This window comes from Camelus bactrianus, chromosome 34 (genome assembly GCF_048773025.1).
Source record: "Camelus bactrianus isolate YW-2024 breed Bactrian camel chromosome 34, ASM4877302v1, whole genome shotgun sequence".
Lineage (NCBI taxonomy): Eukaryota > Metazoa > Chordata > Mammalia > Artiodactyla > Camelidae > Camelus > Camelus bactrianus.
The window spans coordinates 694,604-714,506 of NC_133572.1; the positions used below are offsets into that span (position 1 = coordinate 694,604).

The window sequence follows — 19,903 nt, forward strand, 5'->3', positions numbered from 1 at the left end:
AAAGCACCGTAACTGCGTGATGTGACGGATGCTAACTGCTGACTGCGGCGACCACTCCATAACAAACAGGAACATGGAATCAGCGTGCTGTTCCTCTGAAACTAACGTAATGTCACACGTCAGAGGCAGTTGGCCCTTGAACAACTTGGGGGTTAGGCGCCCACACCCCACCTCCGGTGTTTGAAAACCCGAGTGTAACTCGACAGTCGGCCCCTCTAATCTGAGGTTGTGTGTCTGCAAATCCAGCTGACCGCGGACCGTGTAGTCTCCAGTGTGGAAGAGTCTGCAGGGAAGTGGGGCCGCGCAGTTCAAACCCGAGTCGTTCAAGGACCACGTATGCCTCAGTTTTAAAAAAGGGAAAAGGGAAAAACATCTACGACTCGTCAGTTTACCCCACAGAAGGCAGGGCTGCCGTGCCTGTGAGACGCCCGGGCAGGGCCTCCAGAAGAGCCGTGTGCGCGTGCGTCCGCCCTGGGCTCAGAACCAGGAGTGAGGGTGGGCGCCAGCCAGCAGCCTGACCCCAGCCCGCCGGCCACGGACGCACCTGGGCTGAGGAGGTGCTGCCCCCAGACCAGCTGCGCTTCGGACAAATGGAAGCCACAGTCGTGGCGCTGTGTGCGCTCAGCTCAGCCTCCTGCTGCTGCTCGTCCAGCAGGACGACGTGGAGGTCCCCGCTGCTGGCCTGCCATGCGCGCTTCGTCCCTGCGGAGCTGGGCTAACAGAGCAGAGCTGGTGCCAGTGGCCTGGCGTCAGAAGGGACCCAGCTCGCTGGACGGTCCATCCCTCACGTGCACCTGGGTGGGGGGCTGTATGTTCTCCCTGAAGGGCCGGGTGGGGATGGTGCTGGGATGCTGAGGCAAAGACACGGAGGGGCCCAGAGGAGGCGGCCCGGGTCCGGGGGCCTCATCGGCACTGGTCCGGGGGGGTTGGAGGTGCCAGGTGCAGCCTCCGGGCAGGGTGACGGGAAGAACCGTTTAAACAAAGCGGCCGGTGTTCCTGCGCACCCTCAGACTCTCCTCCCTGACGCCAGTCTGAGTCCTGACGGCTTGGCCTCGTGTCGGACGAAGCCCCGTGTCCCAGAACCTCTCTCCTTTTAGAAAGCTCAGCCGGGGGTGAGCTGCAGGGGTTAACGGCAGAGTCACCGTCAGCAGAGGCTTTTGTCCTAAATGACTCAAACTGAAACACACACTCACTCACCAAGAAAGCAAGCGCTTTGAAGAGAAGCGAGCACCAGCAGAACAAAGGAGTTAGTGTCTCCGACCTCGTAGAGAAACCGAGGAGCACTGAGCCCCCCTCCTCGCAGGGACGCCCGCGTGCGTCCCAGGACACAGACGAGTCCTCCAGCGTCGCGGGTCTCAGCCCCCAAGCACAGCCGGCTCTGAGACGGCCCTCCCCCGCCGGTCGTGCCGGGTCAAGGCCTCGGTCAGTTCTCCACGTCTCCGGCCCCCTCTCGCCCAAGTGTCCCCCACCCCGCGGCCCCTCCTCCTGTGGCCGGTGCGCGCGGCGGCTTTCCCTGCCCAGTTCTTTGTTCCCTAAACTCTCCGGCCTCACTATGGCCCCCTCCGCTCCGCCTCGGGGTCCAGGTACCACCGTTGCTCAGGGACCTTTATCTGCATCCTGCTCCCTGCTCTGTCCGCCTCGGGCTCTCCGCCTTCTCCTGAGTGTGGAAAAGGCCCCGGCCTTGCGTGAACCAGAACTTTCATCTTGTGAACTTTTGCTTCTAAGAGCTCAGGGCCGCCCTCTGCGCTCTGGGTACAGAGCAGAGCCCTGAGCCTGCTATAAATAAAAGATCTTCAAAGTACCGGCACCCACAGCTCTGGGGCGCTTTGCAAATGCTCCGTCCCACCGCCTCTCAGCTCCAGAGAGGTCATCACTAAATTTATACCTGTCCCAACGGTGCTGCCTGCGGAGCAGGAAGAAGCCCGCCCGGCCTGGGGGAGCTGATCTGTTACCGTGCTGGACTACCTCACAGCAGACGTCGTGCGGGGAGTCTGTGGCGGGGCCAAGGGCGGAAGAGGTGGGCGCCTCGGGTCAGGTGAGGTGACCTGGGGAAGCAGGCAGTTCACTCATGGGGGAGGCCAGCCTCTCTTGGGTGGGAGCCTGAGGACCAGTTCAGTAAAGTCAGGCCCCGGTCCTGTCGGATTCAGCAGAGCCTGGAGGGACGCCGGGAGGCCGCACTGGCCATTAGCTGGGCTGCGGACTCTGGAGTCAGGGTCCGGGGACCTGCCAGCTTAGTCCCGGCTCCATTCTAGGGCCGGGACCCACACTTCACGTTTCCTACTCTAGAGTCAAACCCCGCCAGATAACAAATCCAAGGGCCGGTCTTCCCAGTCTGCTCAGAGGCCTCAGTCACACGGGAAACAGAACCCGCACGGGACACGACCCAGTCGCGCTGGCAGGCGGCCTGGCCTTGGCCTGGGCACTTGGGAGGCATGTCCCTGAGCTTTGGGGTGACATGGCTGCTCAGAGCCCCCTAGTCGGCCGGTGGTTGTGTCGGGGAGCACGAGGTGGTCCCCACCTGTCTTCCTAATCCCCGAGAACAGGCAGCCTCCTGACCCACAGCCGGCCTGCCGGCTCTGGGGTCTGAGCCACGGGGACCTTGTTAATAACATCCCCAAGTGAGCTCGGAGCCTCCCTGGGGCCCTGAGAGGGTGGGGGTGGCAGGCGGGGGTGGCTCTGAGGCTCGCCCCAGACTCTAGCAGGGAGACAGACGTTCAGAGTCTGCAGGGCTTGCAAAAGGCCGGGGCCTCGGGGTGTGGGGCCCAGGTGCTCACGCTCACCAGGGGTCGGTCTGTGCAGAGTTGGGGGCCCCCACCTCAGGGCCTGGGGAGGGAGCCGCGGCGGAGGAGTGCTGGAGAAAGAGAAGGACGGAAGGTTTAAGAGGGGACGCAGCAGGGCCGCAGGGACTCGGCGCGCTCGCAAGCCAGCCCTGTGAGAATGGGACTTCCGCTCCCCACGGAGTGCGCGTCAGGGCGGCTGACCGAGGGCACACCAGGCACCGAGACCAGACAACACGAGGGCCCACGAGCCTCAGAGCATGAGGAGGGGCCCGTTCACCACGGCTGCAAGGCCCGGGGCCACCTACCCACAGAGGACAAAGCTGTGGCCGCACGCGCCCCTGCGTTCTCGTGAGGCTCCCAGCCTTCCTGCCCTGCGACCCCCGCCCACAGCCCTGTGAGCGCTCAGCCATCAACCCGCACCGTCTGGTGCGGGGCTCCCAGTCTTTTTTTAAAAAATGAGACCCACAGGACGGGTGATCCTCATATACACTGTGCTCCCCCCATATGCTCAGATTTTGATAAAATGCCAGAAACCGTAAGAAGGCTCATTGTCCTCATACACCGCAGACTTCTGCCCGCCGGCTCCTGCCTGTCACAGAGCACTGGGACCCGGCGTGAGGGCGTCATGACAACGACAATGCATTTCCTTGCATTTAGTTTTTTAAAAAGAAACCATTTGTCAATTCTGGTATTTTAGCTCTTGGCAATTACCCGCCACGCAGCGTTCAGCGGGTCTGGGTGCGCGGAAGTGCCGTGAGGCCACAGCTGAGACCACTGATCTGGGCCGGTGCGCCTCGGCTCTTCCATCCCAGGCCCGAGCGAGGGGAGGGCGGCCGGGCTGCAGGAGGCCCCGTGTCCAGTGTCCTCGGTCTCTGTCTGGCGTTGACGGGACCGCTCTTCAGGTGTCCCAGGCGTGCAGGAACTCATAAAACGAAAATTAGTTCTGAACCTTGCTGGGTTCCTATCAGCTCTTTATCCGCATGAGTTTTCTCAGGCAAGAGCCACCAGAAGTCCAGTCTTCACGTGGTGGGGGCTCCAGGACGGAGGAGAGAGAAAATGAAAGAATCGAAGTTTCTACTTTTATGTGAACGTTCGTGGTTTTAGACAAGACAGTGGGCCAAGGGCAGAGCAAAAATTAGGCCCGAGTTTCTCCAAGGGAGGCCATTGGGCCACCAGCTCGGACGGAGCTCCCCGGCGGTGTCCGGGGAAATCTCGAGGGTGTGGGTCCCCAACGCACGCTGCAAGGGGTTCATCGGGGTTCGAGAATCACAGTCGCTGGTCCAGGAAGCACGGCGAAACCAGCAGCAGCCGGACGTCGCACCGTTCTCTCCGAGAGGTTTTACGAGAAGGAGGGACAGACTCCTCTGACGGAAGGGCCAGGAGCAGACGGCCCGTCTCAGGGGACCACCGCGGCCGTTCCCAGCCTATTTTAGGCACTTTCTTGGTCACTGGAATGTACTGGAGACCAGGTTCGGAGGGGGCACGGATCCCCCCACCGCCAGTCTCTGTTCTTTTCCAAAAGCCCCCAGAGGGTTCGGACAGAGACTGGAAAACAGGAAGACGGCCTTTGCCAAAGTAACTTCCAATTAGATAATGAAATTATTCTGTTTATAGGCTTTGTAGAGCTCTGGAAAGACCACTAACCCTTCTCGCGGAGGGGCTGTGGGAAGCTCTCCGACAAAGACAGATTTAAAAACGGCTTCTTGGCAGTAGTTTCAGGGTAGAAATAGACAAATTGTTGATGAAAAACAGAATGAGTGTTAAACCTCTTCAAGATGTGATGACAGTGTCCAGGAGCAAGAATTCTTTTCTGTAAGAATTTAAGAAACAAAAACAAAGCCCCAAACACAGGGGCTTTTGAGGACGACTTAAGAGGCACTAGAAACTCTAAATTAAATTTTGCAGGACTCCAGGAGGAGAGAGTGGGGCTGCTGAATCCTCTGATGACGAGAATCAGTAAAAACCCCGCGTCCTGCCTTGAGGTCCAGCTGCCCGCCCTGCCGTCCCGGTCACGGTGAGGGGCAGGGAACCTCGCAAGCGCAGCGTTACCCCCGAGCAGTCTTGCGACCCCAGGCGAGCGACTTAACTCTCTCAGCCACAGTTCGCTCCTCTGCAAGTGGGAGTGGTGGTGGCATCACGCCGTCCTCACCTCTCCTGCAGGTCACCGCAGGGCCAACGGAGCGGGCGAGGCGGTGCTGGGGTCACGCCCTGGCGCGGAGCTCACGCTCCTCCTTCTCCGACTTTTATTGTGGGCGGAGGGTTTTCCGTGGGTCAAGATGCCCAGGACACCCAGGAAGAGCTCTTCTCTGGGGGAGGAGTTGTCACCCCAGAGTGTCAAACTGGGGGTTTAAATCCTGCGTGTCCTTTGAGTCTGCCTGCTGACATTAAGCCTTCCCCAGGGAAGCTCTCCGGTCCCCAGTTTCCCACCACAGGTGTCCCCCTGCCCATGTCGCCAGCTCATTTCATTCTCTCTTAGAGTTTCCTTTAATTGTCTCCCATGAAGGGACTCCGTCTCCCCCGCCAGACCGTCCGCTTCTCCGGGGTTCAGGCTGCTCCATGCAGCCTGTTTGCACGTGGCAAACGGCAGTGTGCACGCGGCAGACGAGCAAATACAGGCTGAGGGAGTGCGTGTCGACTGTGAGCGCCTCCCAGCCTCTTCCGTCTCCTGGTGATGACAGCAGTTACACTCAGTCACCGCAGACGCTCCGCGGCCGAGGGTCCCCCGGCCTGGAGCTGAACTGGACTCTCCAAACGCCTTTTCTCGCCTGACCCTTGACCACACCCTGGGAACAGGCGTGTGTTGGGGCAGGGTGTGCTGGGGGAGCTGGGAGGAGGACAGGAACAGCCGGGTCCCCTGCACCCCGAAGCCCCCAGTCAAGCTGACAGCACCCTGAGCAGGACGGTGAACTCCAGGGCCGGGGACGGACGACACCAGCCCACCCCCTTCCCCACTCAGGGACCACCGAGGGGCCCAGTCCCCACTCTGAGACTCAGGCGAGGAGGCTGGTCCTCCGGGGCACAGTTTGAACCCCTCCCCCAGGTGTTTCTGCCGTGTCCCCCCAAGATGACCACACGCCACAGGGAGAGACACACATTGTCCTGCGACTCAGACGCACGTCTCAAAGGCTTCTACTGCCTACGTTCAGGTGAGGCGCTCTGGTGCTTTCTGGTCTATGTCACTCTTCCATTAGAACTGAGAACGTGGAGAAACTGGAAGGCTCCGGCATCACCCGAGGGGATGCAAAACGGTCTGGTCTCTTTGGAAAGCGGTGACGCTTCCTCAGAATCCTAACTCTAGAAATCTCGAAAGACCTAGAAACCTGCTCCGAGGCAGGTATCAGAGAGACGTGGAAACACACGTCCCCACAAACCCTGAGCACAGACGCCTCCTGGCGGCGTCGCTCACGGGAGCCGAAGGCAGAAGTCCACCCAGCGCCCACCAGCGGACGGATGAGTAAACAAGACACTGTCCAGACCCGTATAATGGAACACGGCTCGGCCACAAAAAGGGATGTGGTGCTGATCCGCGCAGGACGTGGGGGGAACGTGAAACCAGCATGCCAGGCGAGAGGAATCAGTCCCGAGACACGGCAGAGGGCGCGCCTCCGCTGACGGGACTGTCCAGGGTGGGCGGGCCTGCGGGGGGCCAGCGGCTGCACGGGGGGGGGGGTGTCTCCTGTGGGGGATGGAAATGTTCTAAAACTAGATCGCGGTGATGGCTGCAACCCGTGAATATGTGAAAAAAGTCACTGAATTGCGCTTTTTAAAAGAGTGGGTTATAGAATGTGTGAACTGCATCTCAACAAAGCTGCTGAGGAATGACGACTGTGACACAGCACACCGACTTCACCGCCCAGAGCGGGGCGCAGCAGTCAGAGGTGCCGGTCCTGGAGGGTGTGTCCGCTCCCCGCCCCGCCAGTCCTCGTCCTGAGGATCGCCGTGTGCCCGGGAGACTCGGGGAGACCGTGGCCTTGGGGGGACGGGGGCGGGTGGAGGGCACCGTCGAGGAATCGTGCCTGCGTTTGTCACGGTTCTGTCTCTAGCAGCCGGGCGGCCGGAGAGAGGAGTCACTGCTGAACTTCCAGGAGTGCCTGGAAGAGCTGACAGCCCCTTGCCCCGTCCCCTCCCTTCTCCTGCGGTGAACTCAAATGTGGGGGCTTGGCCTCCGGAAGCCACCTGTGACCTTGTGGGAGAGGGGCTGGCGAAGCAGAGGACAGAGGCGGCCACGCCTGGGCTTCCTTCACACCAGGAGCAAACCCCAAGGCCGCTCACGCCTGGGGCTGCCTGCGTGGGCCGCCTCGAGGCACGCGGGAGCCCAGGACAGACCCCCCCACCCGCCCCGCCAAGTGGCCCACGTACCTCGTGATCTTAAATATGCGCAGGAGGCGGACGCATCTCAGCACGGAGATGCCCAGCGGGGACATGACCTTGGTCTCCACCAGGATGGTCTCCAGGATGCCGCCGCACACGATGAAGCAGTCGAAGCGGTTGAAGAGCGACACGAAGTAGGCCTGCAGCCCCAGGCTGTACATCTTGAGCAGCATCTCGGCCGTGAAGAGGGCCAGCAGGGCCTTATTGGCTGTGTCTGTGGGGACCGCACGCGAGGGCAGGGGGTGCCGTGAGGGTCGGGCTTGCTGCCACACGCTTCCCTCCTGCAGAGCTGGCGGGAGAGGGCGTGTGGCAGCGTCCCCCGGCCCCCACCTCAGCCCACTCCTCACAGTGGCTCTGCCAGCTGGCTGGCGTGGCCCCCGTTTTGCAGAGAAGAGAGGTCTGAGGGCTGAGCCGTCTGCCCAAACTGATCAGCCCAGAGTGGGAGGGAGCCAGGGCCTGAGTCTGCCCAGGTTCTGGGAGACACCTCCACATCCGGGCCGTGGCCGTCCGAGCCAAGGCTCTGACCAGTGGGATCCCTTCTGGGGCCCAGGGAAGGGTGGTGGGACCGACCACTGTCCAGGACTTCCTGGTGCCTTTTTTGTTTTTAAGATGGAATACAAAGTTTAGCCTTTTTACTGCATGAAACTAAAACTGGGAAAGGTAGGGGACTGAGGGGAGGGTGGGGGCTGGGGGGCTTGGGAGATGCCCCTCCCCAGCTCCTGGGTAATGACACCTCGCTTCCTCCCGAGCACGTGTCGGCCCCGCCACCCACTCCCTGCCCTCGTGCTCGCCCCCCACCCCGGTCCAAGTTCGGCCAAGCACACCAGAGACTGTGCCCCGGCCGCAGGGACTGAACGTCCCATCGGGGCAGCTTGCAGCCACGGATCTCATGGGGCCAAACGCTGCAGCACATGTCCGTGTCCCGGGACCCAGCAGTGACCGTCGGGGCAGGCAGATGGTGTGGGCCCGGCCAGGGGACCCCGTCTGTCTACAGCGAGCGTGTGTTTTAGCAGCTCGAGAGCTGCCAGGCCCTTGGTGTCTCCGGCCCTGGGACTGGGGCCGGCCGGGGCTGCCCCTCACCTTGGACCTCCGTGAGCCAGTGGGGCTGGTTGTAGTGCTCGGAGGCGATGGTGAGCGTGTTGAGGAACACCAGGAAGATGACCAGCCAGTAGAAGATGCTCGACTTCACGGCCGCACGGCACTTCCTCCTGCAGAACCGGTTCCATCGGCGCCAGTAGCGGCTGGAGAGGGGCAGGGAGGCAGCGTGAGATTCAGGCCCCCAGCCCGGAACGCACCGCACTGGCTGCCTCTCTCCCCTGAGCCTGCATCACAGGCTCCCCACGCAGCCTGTGGTGGGCAGATGAGCCTTCACCAGGGTCGCCAGCTCACCGCTCGGCTGTGTGGACGCGGGGTGTCCCTGCTCCGCCGGGACCTTGGCCCTCTCATCTGGGACCAGCCCCCAGCCTCGTCGGAGTCTGGCCTAGAGCTGAAGGGAGGTATCTGCGTTTCACAAGGACGGCCTCCCTTGAGGGAGCGCTGCGCGTGTCAGGAGCATCACAGTGTGGCTGCGACGTCAGGACGAGGGACAGCGGCCGTGTGTGAAGGCACCTCTCAGGCCTTCTCCCTGATTCTCTAAAGAGCTCTGCAAAGCCGGGGTTGTCCTGACTTTGAGGAGGAAACGGAGGGCCCTGGGGGTTGGGCACCTGGACAGGCCCCAGCCTGGGGCCGAGCCCAGGGGGGCTCCCAGCCCGGCCCGCACCCTCCTCCAGCTGCTCTGGGTTAGAGGCTTCCCTGAGTGATTGTCCAGCCTGGCTGTGCAGAGAATTTCCTGGGGAGACGTTAAAAAAATAACAAAACACCCACCAGTACTCAGGCCCTGACCCAAACCAGTTAAATCTGACTCTCTGGGGGTCGGGCCACGCCTAAAACCCGGGAAATGCCCTCGGTGCTCAGCCACACCCCCCGGCGGCTTTCCAGTGTCCCTGAGGGCGCCCAGCGTTAAGCTGGACGGTCCCAAGGAGCACCTGTATTCTACAACTCTGCGACGGAGGGGTCTGTGGCTTGTCCTCTGACCAACGCGGTGCAAGGGGGGAAGGATGAGGGAAGGACAGGGTGCCAGGGAGACACCAGGGCCCCGCTGGGCACTCAGGAGGGTACCTGGTTCTAGAAAGCCAAACCACCAACAGAAACAGCCGCTTTGTCAGCGTCCAGGCAGGGACCGTACGGGGAACGTTCGGTCAGCCGTCGGGGAGAAGGTGACAAAGGCACGGCTTTAGTGACAGAGAGGACACATACTGACCCCGATTTTGGAGGCAGCATCAGCAGGCCTTGACCCCGACCGCGAGTGCAGAGTGAGGGAGGAAGGTGTGGCGGGGCCGCCAAGGGTCCCGGCTGGGAGGGGCCCCCTTGACAGACAGGGGTGTAGACTGGAAAGGGGGGCGGTGCTGGGGCCGAGAGGGCGCCCTGCGCAGGGTGGGGGGCTTGGCCTGGGAGATGCCCTGAGTCCTCATAGGTTGGGCCTTAGGGACCCCCACTGGGCTGCCAGGGACAGAACCACGGCTTGGGGACAGGAGGTGGGAGGGGAGACGACGGCACAGTCCCGCGTGCCTGCCTCCACGCGCGCATGCCGCTCCAGGTTCCGGGGCTGCAGACCCTGGCCTTGCGCGTCCTCCACCCGCCCCGACGGCCTTCAGGAGGGCTTGGCTTTATTCCCTCCCTACGGCCCGTGGGAAATCGAGCTGCCACAACTTTGCTGACGCCTGTCCTGGGATGAGGAGCTGAGGAGCACATCCAGGTCCTCCCCGGAGCTGCGGGAGGGAAGAAGGGACCAGCGGGTCAACCTGACCCCCCCGTTGTTGGTGCAGCGGGGAGGCACCCCCAGAGAGCCCCGAACCTTGCAGGGGACCCTTGCTGCCACCTGGGGGAAATCCACTGCACAGGGAAGAAACGCCTTGGGGTCAGAAAATTATGGTTTCCAAACGCACTGTGGGGGCCCCGTCCTCCAGACACACCACCGGGTGCGAGAGTGAGGACGGGGGTGGGGGAGCGGGACCAGGGCCAGGGCCGTCCGTGTGGGCAGCCTCCGGAGGGGCTGGGCCTCGGGTCTGGGAACCTGCCCTCGCCCGGGCGACGGCGGTTAGTGATGACGTAGAGACATTTGGGAAGACTTTTTTCCCGCAGAAAAATGAATTTTCAGGACAAACTTACATCTGGTCTTAAATAGCTTACATTGTAGTTGCGAGGAATGTGTTTTCACTAGAGACCGTCCTTTACAGAAATTGCTGGTAACTGTGACTCAGCCCAAAGGGGCCGAGGTTGCCTTCTTCCGTGGTTCGGAGGCACTGACTCCAGCTCCCTTTGGGACCCAGAGCCCGATCCTACTCTGCTTCCCCCGAGCCTGGGGACACTGGGTGTGGGGGCTCGGGGCTCAGGCCTGGCCGGGGGTCTGCATGGCTGGGCCCCCCGCAGGGCGGCCGTGGCAGACAGGACAGCAGCCCGGAAACCAGCCGCCCCGGGGAGCCATGTGGACTCGGGCTGGGGTGGGTGTGGAGTAATTACAACCCGGAGAAAGTATTCAGAGGTAACTACACACCTCCTGCCCTTTACAACGCAGCCTCGCTTGACAGCCGGCTCCCCAGCAACACTTCCTACCGCACGACGACTGTGATGGTTTCTTAGAACGTGTACGTTTACTTGTGTGTTTACGGAAGATACAGAAGTTAAATGATAAAACAGGGAGGGAACTCTGCTTGATGTTCATGCTCCCTCCGCACTCGCCGGGGACCCACTCACTCTGGAAACAGAGCTTCCCGGACGTGGCCCTGGGCGAGGAGGGAGGGCGGGACATGTCCCCTGCGCTGCCCCGGGAGCGCCCTGCTCCCTCACCCCAGGTGCACCTGGCCTCTTCCCCGCACTGGGCCTGCTCCTGCCACCTGTCCACCAACACGACTGTCCCCGCCATCAGGACCTCCCCGCCCAGGTCCTTTAGGGCCTCGGGCTCAGCTGGAGGCCAGCTTCCCCATGCTGCACTGTTCCAGCCGCCTCCGTCTCGGCACACTCACTGTCTGCATCACTACCTTAGCTACACGTTCAAGAAATATGTATTAAGGGTCTACCAGGGGCCAGGTACCACTGAGTCTCTGTTTGTGTGACACTCACAAGGGTGATACGGACACTGGAGGGAGTTCCGGGGGGTGCTTAGCGCCAGCAGGCTTAGTGGACGTGCCTCGGGGCGCAGGGCAGGGCTCCTAGCCAGCACGGCTCCCCGAGGAAGGGACATCCCGCTTCCTGTGTCAGCATCCCTGTTGCAGGGCTCTTGCCTCACCACTGAGCTCACAAGGTCCTGAGGGAGAGGGGCTGCGTCCCACCCTTTGTGAGGGATCCGTCACCCGCAGCACACAGAGGGGACACTGGGCGGGCGAGCTGGGAGGGCACCAGAGACAGGCCCTACACAGACCCACTCACTCCCGGCTGCGGACGAGGCTCAGGAGCCCCAGCCGGCCAGTGGCCAGGGATGGGGTCGGGTGAGGCGAGCGCAGTGCCTGAGAGAGCCTGCCTGGCCCCGGACCCCTGACGCGCCGCTGGAACAGCGGACAGCACGGCAGGGTGGCCGCCGGGCTCCTCCAGCCGTTAGAGCAGCTGCCTGTCTCCCCTCTCACAAGGCTGAGAGTAAGCAACCTGGAAACCATCACACTGAATTGTTTTATGCAAAAGTAACTTAACAAATGGGGTGTTAGAGGCTGGGGCAAATCTGGGTGTGTGCCTTACTGAGGGCAGGCCTCCCAGCTGCAGACCCCCGTGGGCTCACACTGGAACTCCGCAGAGTCCAGGTCCGAACCCCGACGCCTGTCTGACCAGTCCCTTCAAGCTGCAGAAGACGGCAGGACCGCTTGCTCCGTGGCTGTTCAGAGCCTTTTCTGAGCCCCAAATGCTGCGAAATTCCTTGCTGTCTCTAATTCCTCAAAACGGAGGCTTGGCTGACCAGGGGGACACCCGCACACTAAGCCCGTTGATGGCCCAAGTTTCCCTGAAACCTCTCTTCTAATACTTCTTTTAAAAGCCCTGTGACTTTGCAGCGTTCAGTCTTGCCAACGGAACAGGCCAGTTTGAAGCTCAGATTCTATCATTTCAACTACTATTTCAGTTTGTGTTTTCTCCAACTCCCATGTTAGATTATTTGTGGGAGTAAAACAGGTTCTTCACTGTTTACAAGGATACTTTTTTTTTTTTTTGGCAGGGGAGGTAATTAGGCTTATGTATCTATTCATTTTCAGAGGAGGTGCTGGGGACTGAACCCAGGACCTCGTGGGCGCCAAGCGTGTGCTCTGCCCCTGAGCTACACCCTCCCCCTTACAAGGGGACTTATGAGCTGCAAAACTTCTCCCTCCCTTTCCCCCGTGTTACTGGGTTTTCTCCTGTTCCATCATCAGACAGGCAGAGGGGTGAGAGTGCCCAGGGTCGACCTTGATCATTTTGATGGCATTTCCAATCCATCCCAGCCTTTGATTCTCCCTAAACAGACACCGTCAGTGAACCACGGGGTGTGGACAAGGTGGCTGCCATCTGACCCTCTACGGTCACACTGTCCAGCACAGGAGCCACCGGCCACACGGGGCTATGGAGCACTGGGATGCGGCCAGTCCAAGCTGAGACGTGCAGTCAGTGTAAAATGCACACTGCCTTGCAAAGACTCAGTCAAAAAATGAGCATAGACTGTCTCGTTCATTTTTTAAATATTAACCATATATGTTAAAATGTTTAGACTCGTTGGGTTAAACAAGATATATTAAGATTAATTTCACCTGTTCCTTTTTACGTTTTGAACGTGGCTGCTAGAAAGTTTTAAGAAGAGTGCATGTGGCCAGTTTTGTTTCTACTCCACACCCCAGACACACGGCTCCGCGGCCGCGCGTGGGCCACGTGGCCCCAGACCGCTCGCAGCCCAGCATCCTCCTCTGGAAACGGGTTTACTGACAGTGCCCGCCGAGCAGCACTAGCCTTTGGGGACGAGCACAGGGCCCGCCCTCCACACTTCTGTGTCCCGAGAAGGAGCCACAGCGGAGGACGCCCTTCCCAGAGGCCGATCTGGTACACGTGGGCGGGGCACAGCGGAGTCCCGGGCCTGGGGAACCCCCGCCCCCTCCTCTTCACGAGCACAGTTTACAGCCTAGAGCACAGGACACACGACACCCCGGTCTCCCGGGCCATCCCACACTGCGGACGCCGCATGAGCCCACGGCGGCCCCCCTGACCTCCGAGCGCCGGCTCACTCGCCCGCATGTTCCTTCACGCCGCACTCACGGTCGCGGGACGAGCAGGATGCTTTGGGGGCGTTCTCAAGGTAGTTTTACCCCCCTTGACTCTCTCACTGGGTGGGGGTGGGGGCTCTGGAACTGTCGGCGGCGCGACGTGCTTTCTTGGCTTTGGCTGTAAGGCGGAAACTTCGTCTGAGGCCGTGTTTGGCCTGCTGTCTCCCGGGGGCAGGACGATCGTCCAGTCCTCCGTTCACTGAGTATTTATTAGGCCCCTACTGGGTACCCGCCACTTCTCCAGACGCCAGAGACAGGGCAGTGAGAGGGACGGCTGTTTCTCGGGCCCTCCCCCCATAACGACAGCTAGGCCGGGGAGACTCCACCCCAGGCTTTCTCGGCTGGAGAGGAAGGGAGAGGAAGAGGAAGGGGGAACCCGCATCTTCCAGTCCCAGTGGAACACGGGGGCAGAGGTGACAGCAGGAGAGGAGAAAGACGGACACCAGTGTCCTCATTTACTCCCAGGCCGGGAGCCAAGCTTCGGAAATGCCTGGACAGCGGGGGCGGGGGTGTTGCCTCTCCTGGGAGTAGCACGGGGTCTGCGACCCTGGGGGACACCAGCCTTCGGCCAAGAGCTTACTCAGGCTAGTGCAGAAGTGATGGGTGGCAGGTGGGCAGGCGGGCTCCTGGGTCCCTGGGCCCATCCGTGGAGGACTGGGTGTCCGTGCCCTCAGAGAGCCGGGGGCCAGGGACCAGAGGTGACCATTTCAAGATCAGAGGCAAACAGAGGGGCCCAGGACTCTGCTGGCAGAGCCCCGACTGGAAGGCCCCTCTCAGGCCCCCGATCAGAGGTGCAAGCAGAGGACGCGGGGACCCCAGGGCCAGTCCTCACTGAGCTCCGTGTACTTTCAGGGTCTTGAAGTCCCAGCCCTGCACCCCCGCCCTGGAGAGGATCAGCTGGACTAAAATCAGTGTTATTTACGCTCCTGCTGTGCAGGAAGTGAGGCTGGGGAAGCAAGATCAGCCACGAAGCAGAAACAGCCACCATTCCTGGGCACACGCGGGCTCTGTGGGCGTCCGTTCACAGCCCACTCCGCACTCATCCATCCCACGCACGCGGGCGGACAGCCTGTCCCTGGCCGGGCACTGAGCTGGGCTCCCTGCAAGCTGTCCCTCGAGGCACACAGAGCCCAGCGGAGACACAGGGACGCCCGGCGAGGACGGCGACAGAGGTACAAGCCAGGCGGGGACGGACGGGGACTGGCAGAAGGTGCTGAGATGCGGTAACATCTCAGGTCCTTGACAGGAGCCTGAGTTCTCCAGAGGGAGGCGTGGGGACCCAGGGATGGAGGCAGAGAAGGGCCCATGCAATGCCTCAAAGTGCGAGAGACCAGGGCACGTCCCGGGGCTGCGGGGAGTCCGTCTGGTTGGAACCACGGGAAGTGTGGGCGGCGGGGCTGGCAGGGCAGACGGGGCGGGAGAGCTGGGTCCCCAGAAGGTTCCAGAGCAGCGGTGTCAGACCCCACGTGCCCCCACCTCACATGCTCCACAAACGTGGAGTGGCCGAGAGCAGCCAGTGCCCACACTGGACGTCACCTTGTAAGGGAGGGACACACATGACGTCCCACAGCCTCTGAGGCCCGGGGCTGCTCACGTCTTGACGCTCAGAGACTCAACAATTCGCCTGGTCTGATCCCCGAGCCGCTTTCTGACAGCCGTGAGGAACAGAAGCAGCGCCTCCGAAGGACCCCTCGCTCGGCCCCCCGCCTGGTCGGGACCCCGAGCCCTGGGCTGGATGTGGAGCCGGTGGCGGCAGGAAGGGAGGGCGGCGTGCATCTCACTCACCTGAACTTGGACTTGGAGATCCGGTGGCTGAAAGGGAAAAAGGACACGTCACCAAACAACACACATCTCCCTCCGTGTCTCAGACGTTCCCGGGGCGCCACGTGGGGGCTGGGTGGACGGGGCGTGACCTGCACTTTGGAGAGAGAACCCCGCTCGTCGGCACCTCCCAGCGTGTTTGTGTGTGGGCGTGGGGACGAGGCCGGCCCAGCCGACAAGCCTTCAGACCTAGCATGTTCTATGTGGAGACCTGGTCCCTAGAGAGGGGCGCCGCGTCCTCGGACGATCAGTGACGGCTGGGCAGCATGTCAAGAGCAGTTCCCCAAGCACAGGAAGGCCCCCCCTGCAGCCGCGGGGCCTCGCCAGCTGGAAACGTGGGCAGGACCACCTGGCAGAGACCCCAGCACTGTCTGGACAGGAGCCCGGCCAGCGCCAGCATGAGCTGGGGAGGGGCTGGAGCCACCGCGGCCCGGGCCAGCACACACCCCGGGCGCTGGCAGGCACGCGCGGCCCTGGGAACCTGGGACTTGTGGGCAGAAGCACCGGCAGGTGTGCTGGTGGCTGGCTCAGGGTCCTGGTGGGGGCCCACTGAAAGGTGGACCCTCCGAGGAGGCCCTGAGGCCTGGGAGGCTGGGTGGGGGTGGGCTGGGAGCAGCGCGTGCAGGGCGCGTGTCAGGAGGGCCCTGGTGTCTGGGGAGGGAGCGCCGGCCGGCTGTGGTGGGGTGGCGGGGCCTGGATGGGAGCCCCAGGCGCCAGGCAGCAATGAAGAGGGGACAGAGACGGGCTGTCCCAGCTCAGCACAGTCGGCTCTGCTGCAACGCGAGGAACCACCCTTGCCTGTTTTTTATTAAAAGAAATTGAACCAGAAGGTGCGCCAGGTGGCAGAGCCATCGTGCATGAGATGATTGTGTCTCTGGGGCACGGAGAATGTCCCTGCTCTGAACCGCCAGCTAATAACCTTTCCCACCCGAAGACGCCCGCGAGGGCTGCAGGGTTTAGTTTCACGCTAACGTGGCGTGTCGGGGGAGACCTGGGGCCGCGGGCAACGTTTTCACTCGGAGCCACAGTTTCACGGGAAACAAACATGCTCCAGCTGCTCCTGGGTGGTGCAGGCGGGGGCTCCCTCCTCCAGCCGGGCCAGGCTGAGTGGGGCCAGCGGGGCTGCCCCCTGCTTGCTGGGCAGCAGATTCTCCTCACTGTGGGACACAAGCCACAGTGGACGGTGTGGCTTTCAGCCCGGCGGCTCCGATACAGGGCTGGCCCGGCCCCCGACTTCTCCCAGAGATTCTCAGCGGTCCTCTCCGGGGCCTTCGATGCAGACCCCTCCTGCAAGGCTCCCTCTCAGATCAAGTGGGTCCTGAGCAAAAGTGGGTTCTTCAAAAGTCCCGCGTGGGGCCTCCAAGGTCTGAGTGTCCTCGTCTGAAACGCGGGCATGGGTGGACCAGGGCTCCTGTTTGGAATGAGGTCCCTGCTGGGCAAGGTCACTGGCTACACGTCCTCCCTGGGCACTCTGGGATGCTCTGAACAGGAGGGGATGGAGCGAGCCTGCCCCGTCCGTAGCTGCGTGCCCCAGTGCGCTGCCCCGGCGCCACACTGGGGCCTGAGCTTCGCCGTGGTAGCTCGTCTCAGCCTGGCAGTGCACTTCACCCTCGCTGGGCCGGAAGCACTCACTGCCTTTAAGCACCGTGTTACTGATGCCGTCACGTAGGAAGGGGCGCTGCTCGCGGGGCCTGTGTCTGGAGCCAGACGACCCAGCCCTTGGAGACCGAGGTCGGAGTCTCCGCCCGGGGCCTGGCACTCCCCGTGCAGGAGGGGTCAGCGCAGGGCCCACCTGGTGGAGACGGGAGACCCGGTCTCCGCAGCCTTCACCTCCCGCGACGTGAGCCCGGCTCAGGGTCTGGAGAGCTGGTCGCCCCACGGGGTGGCCTCGAGAGCTGGGAGCATGTGGCACCGTAGCTGCACCCTCACCCTGCGCCTCGGCCGCGGGGCTGGTGCTTCCTCCTGGTCTGAGACCCATCGGAGTCCTCGCTCCCCACTTGTTGTCCAGGAGGCATAACCTCGCCCCGTGTTGCACAGGAGTTCTCGACGCACACGGAGGTGGAGAAAGCGGGTAACTCGCAGAAGACCATGCGCACAGCCCCGCGCTGGGCCCCGGCGTACGTTCAACTGCAGGTGCTCTCGGCCTCCGAGACGAACCTTCCAGAAGCCATGCCACCCGCCTTCCCGAGCGTGGCCCCCAGGGACGCACATCCAGCGTCTCACGCGCTGGTTTGTGTGCTTCCAAAAGGGGAGAAGACTTGGAAAAAGCTCAAGCTGCTGCTTAAAAATGTAATTAGCACCGTATTTTAACAGCACTTTGACAATAATTGCTTCCGAGCCGTGCAGACTCCCGGTGTCGGCTGAGTGACGGCGGCCGTGTGCTGGGAACGCGGCCTGCTCCCTCCCGTCTCCTCCGCTCCTGCTTAGACAGCCCGCAGCTGACCTCGCCCAAAGGGCTGGGTTCACCCAGAAGTGGGTTATTTCAGGGGGAAGAGGCGAACTCCGCTGCCCTTCCACAGATGGAGCCATTTGGACTCAGCTTGCTCGGGGCTAGCTCCACGCACAGCCCTCTGGGGACCAGGTGAGCGGCCCCCACCTCCCACAGAGGGGCCTGAACGCTGCAGGGGCCTCGGGCTCAAGGTCAGCGTGACCCCCACCTGCACGCCTTCAGTCTGTGGCCTCTGCCTTCTGAGACACCAGGAATGAGACCAGCGGTCACATCCTTTCCCTTCACTTCCTGGTGGGAGGCAGTCCCTCGGGACGGCACCGTTCACTTTTAAGACCAAGACGGGTGACTGATGATTCCTGTGAGCTGTTCCTCGCACCCCCAGCCCAGTCCTGGGCTCAGGGCAGCCCAGGCGGCCGGGGCCGGGCTCCCCGCCAGGGAGGGGACGTGTGGGAGGAGGCGGTGCACCCCAGGCCGCGCAGGAGGGGTTTATCAGCTCGGGTCTGCACTCCAGACGCCTGCGCCTCCCTTCAGCGGCTGGACCACCCAGAGCTGCGGGGGAGGCCCCTTTACCGGCTCCCAGTTAGCTTCTTGCCTGTCGGCGTGTCTTCCAGGTACGTTTATCAGAATGGGAAGCACCTGGGGACCCCGACAAAGCTGCCTCTGGCGAGAGGGGGTGAGGGCTGGGGAGAAAGGGCCCTCAGAGTCCCACACCCACGCCCACCTCACCCTCCCGGACGCTCTGTTTCTGACGGCCCCGGGAGTGCAGGACAACAGAGCCGCCCCCAGCCCAGGGCCACAGCCCCCAGGCGCCCTCCCCGCACAGGCACTGGTTGGTGGGCTGCGGGCTCTGACCCCTACCCGCCCCAGCAAGGGCCCAGCCCCGGTCCTACTCACGCCAGTCGGGCCCCGCAGTTTTCTCCCTCGATGTCGCCTCCAGCCACGTTTTCGGTGTTGACCGACTCGGTCTCACTGGTGGGCATGCTCACTGCAGGGTCAGTCGAAGGACGCCGGGCGGGGTGTGGCGGGGAAAGGGAGAGAAGGGTTAGTCTGTGAGCCACCGCCCAGTCTGCGCAGCCGGGAGGGGGCAGGCGGGGTGCCGCGGGGCGTGAGGCCCTGGCAGCGCCCGGCCGGGGTCTGATGTCCTGGGCTGGCCGCCTGCTGCTTGTCGGGGGTGACTTCTGCTTCCAGGGACGCTCTCAGAGGGACTGTGGGGGGACACTAGGTGGTACAATCGTTCACTCAGGGGAGACCCTGGGCACCACTGACCCCCACCCTGCCCTCGATGCCACGCCCTCGCAGAAGCTGCGCACGCCCTTCCATTTGTGCCCATTCCTCGCCATAAAAACGAGGTTTCATGAAAACATTTTACTTTTCTTATTTCTTTCCACCCACCAGTCCTCAGGGGCGTCCTCCCCACCCTTAGAGTCCAGCCTGTCTGCAGAAAGGGCACTCTGCCACGGGTGTGAGCTACGAGGTGGACCGGGAGGACCGGCCCTGGTCCTGACTCGCGAGTCCCGCACGCCGGGTCCGGGGTCAGCTACCTCCTGAAGGGAGCATCGCGTCCGGGACGCGAGCCGGCTCCGCAGACACAGGGCGGAGGCGCAGATGTGGGGGAGACGCCAAACTTCGTTCAAGCGTGGCCTGAAGACAGTCGGCAAGAGCGCCCCGTCCGCGTCCCGGGGGGACCTCAAGGGGCCAACGCGGGACCCAACCCCACCTGAGCCCCGACAGCGGCGCAGGGCTGAGCTCCCAGAGCGGCAGCCGTTTTCTCACTTGGAACCCAGTTTGGTGGCTCAGAAGAAGCCACTTCTTTCATGATTATTTTTTACTCCAAATAAAAGTTTGGCCCCAAAGAACCTTTCCTCTTCTTTTCACCTCTATGACCCTTATTCAATTCGACGCAACTTCCTTATTTCGCAGCCTTGTTCCTTAGAACGGCCGTCGCAGCCTCGGTCCTGGGTCAGCTCTGCTTGAAGCAAGGTCAGGGGCCCTCAGCCCTCAGAACCTGCAACTAGTGAGGTGTGGCGTCCAGGGACGTGGCACCAGTGACAAGCCCCCCCCAGGGCCGCCGCCGTCCGGAAGGGGCTGGTTACGTGGGTAACGGCCGCGTTGCCGGACGTGGGTTTTCCCCGGCTTTTTCCCTTTTGGATGACGTCAGGACAGGCAGGTGGGGA

General features: G+C 62.4%; 1 protein-coding gene across 19 annotated transcripts in view; it reads right to left on the reverse strand.

Annotated features, from left to right (window-relative positions):
• The window catches only part of CACNA1C (calcium voltage-gated channel subunit alpha1 C), a 435,155-nt gene that overhangs the window by 78,791 nt on the left and 336,461 nt on the right, over window positions 1-19,903 (reverse strand). For all 19 annotated transcript variants that reach the window (XM_074357570.1, XM_074357565.1, XM_074357567.1 and 16 more), the window contains 4 exons: window positions 18,624-18,714; window positions 15,245-15,271; window positions 8,232-8,392; window positions 7,140-7,365 (listed from right to left, as the gene is read on the reverse strand). In XM_074357570.1, coding sequence (XP_074213671.1) covers window positions 7,140-7,365; window positions 8,232-8,392; window positions 15,245-15,271; window positions 18,624-18,714 — 505 coding nt within the window. The remainder of the gene's footprint in view (window positions 1-7,139; window positions 7,366-8,231; window positions 8,393-15,244; window positions 15,272-18,623; window positions 18,715-19,903) is intronic.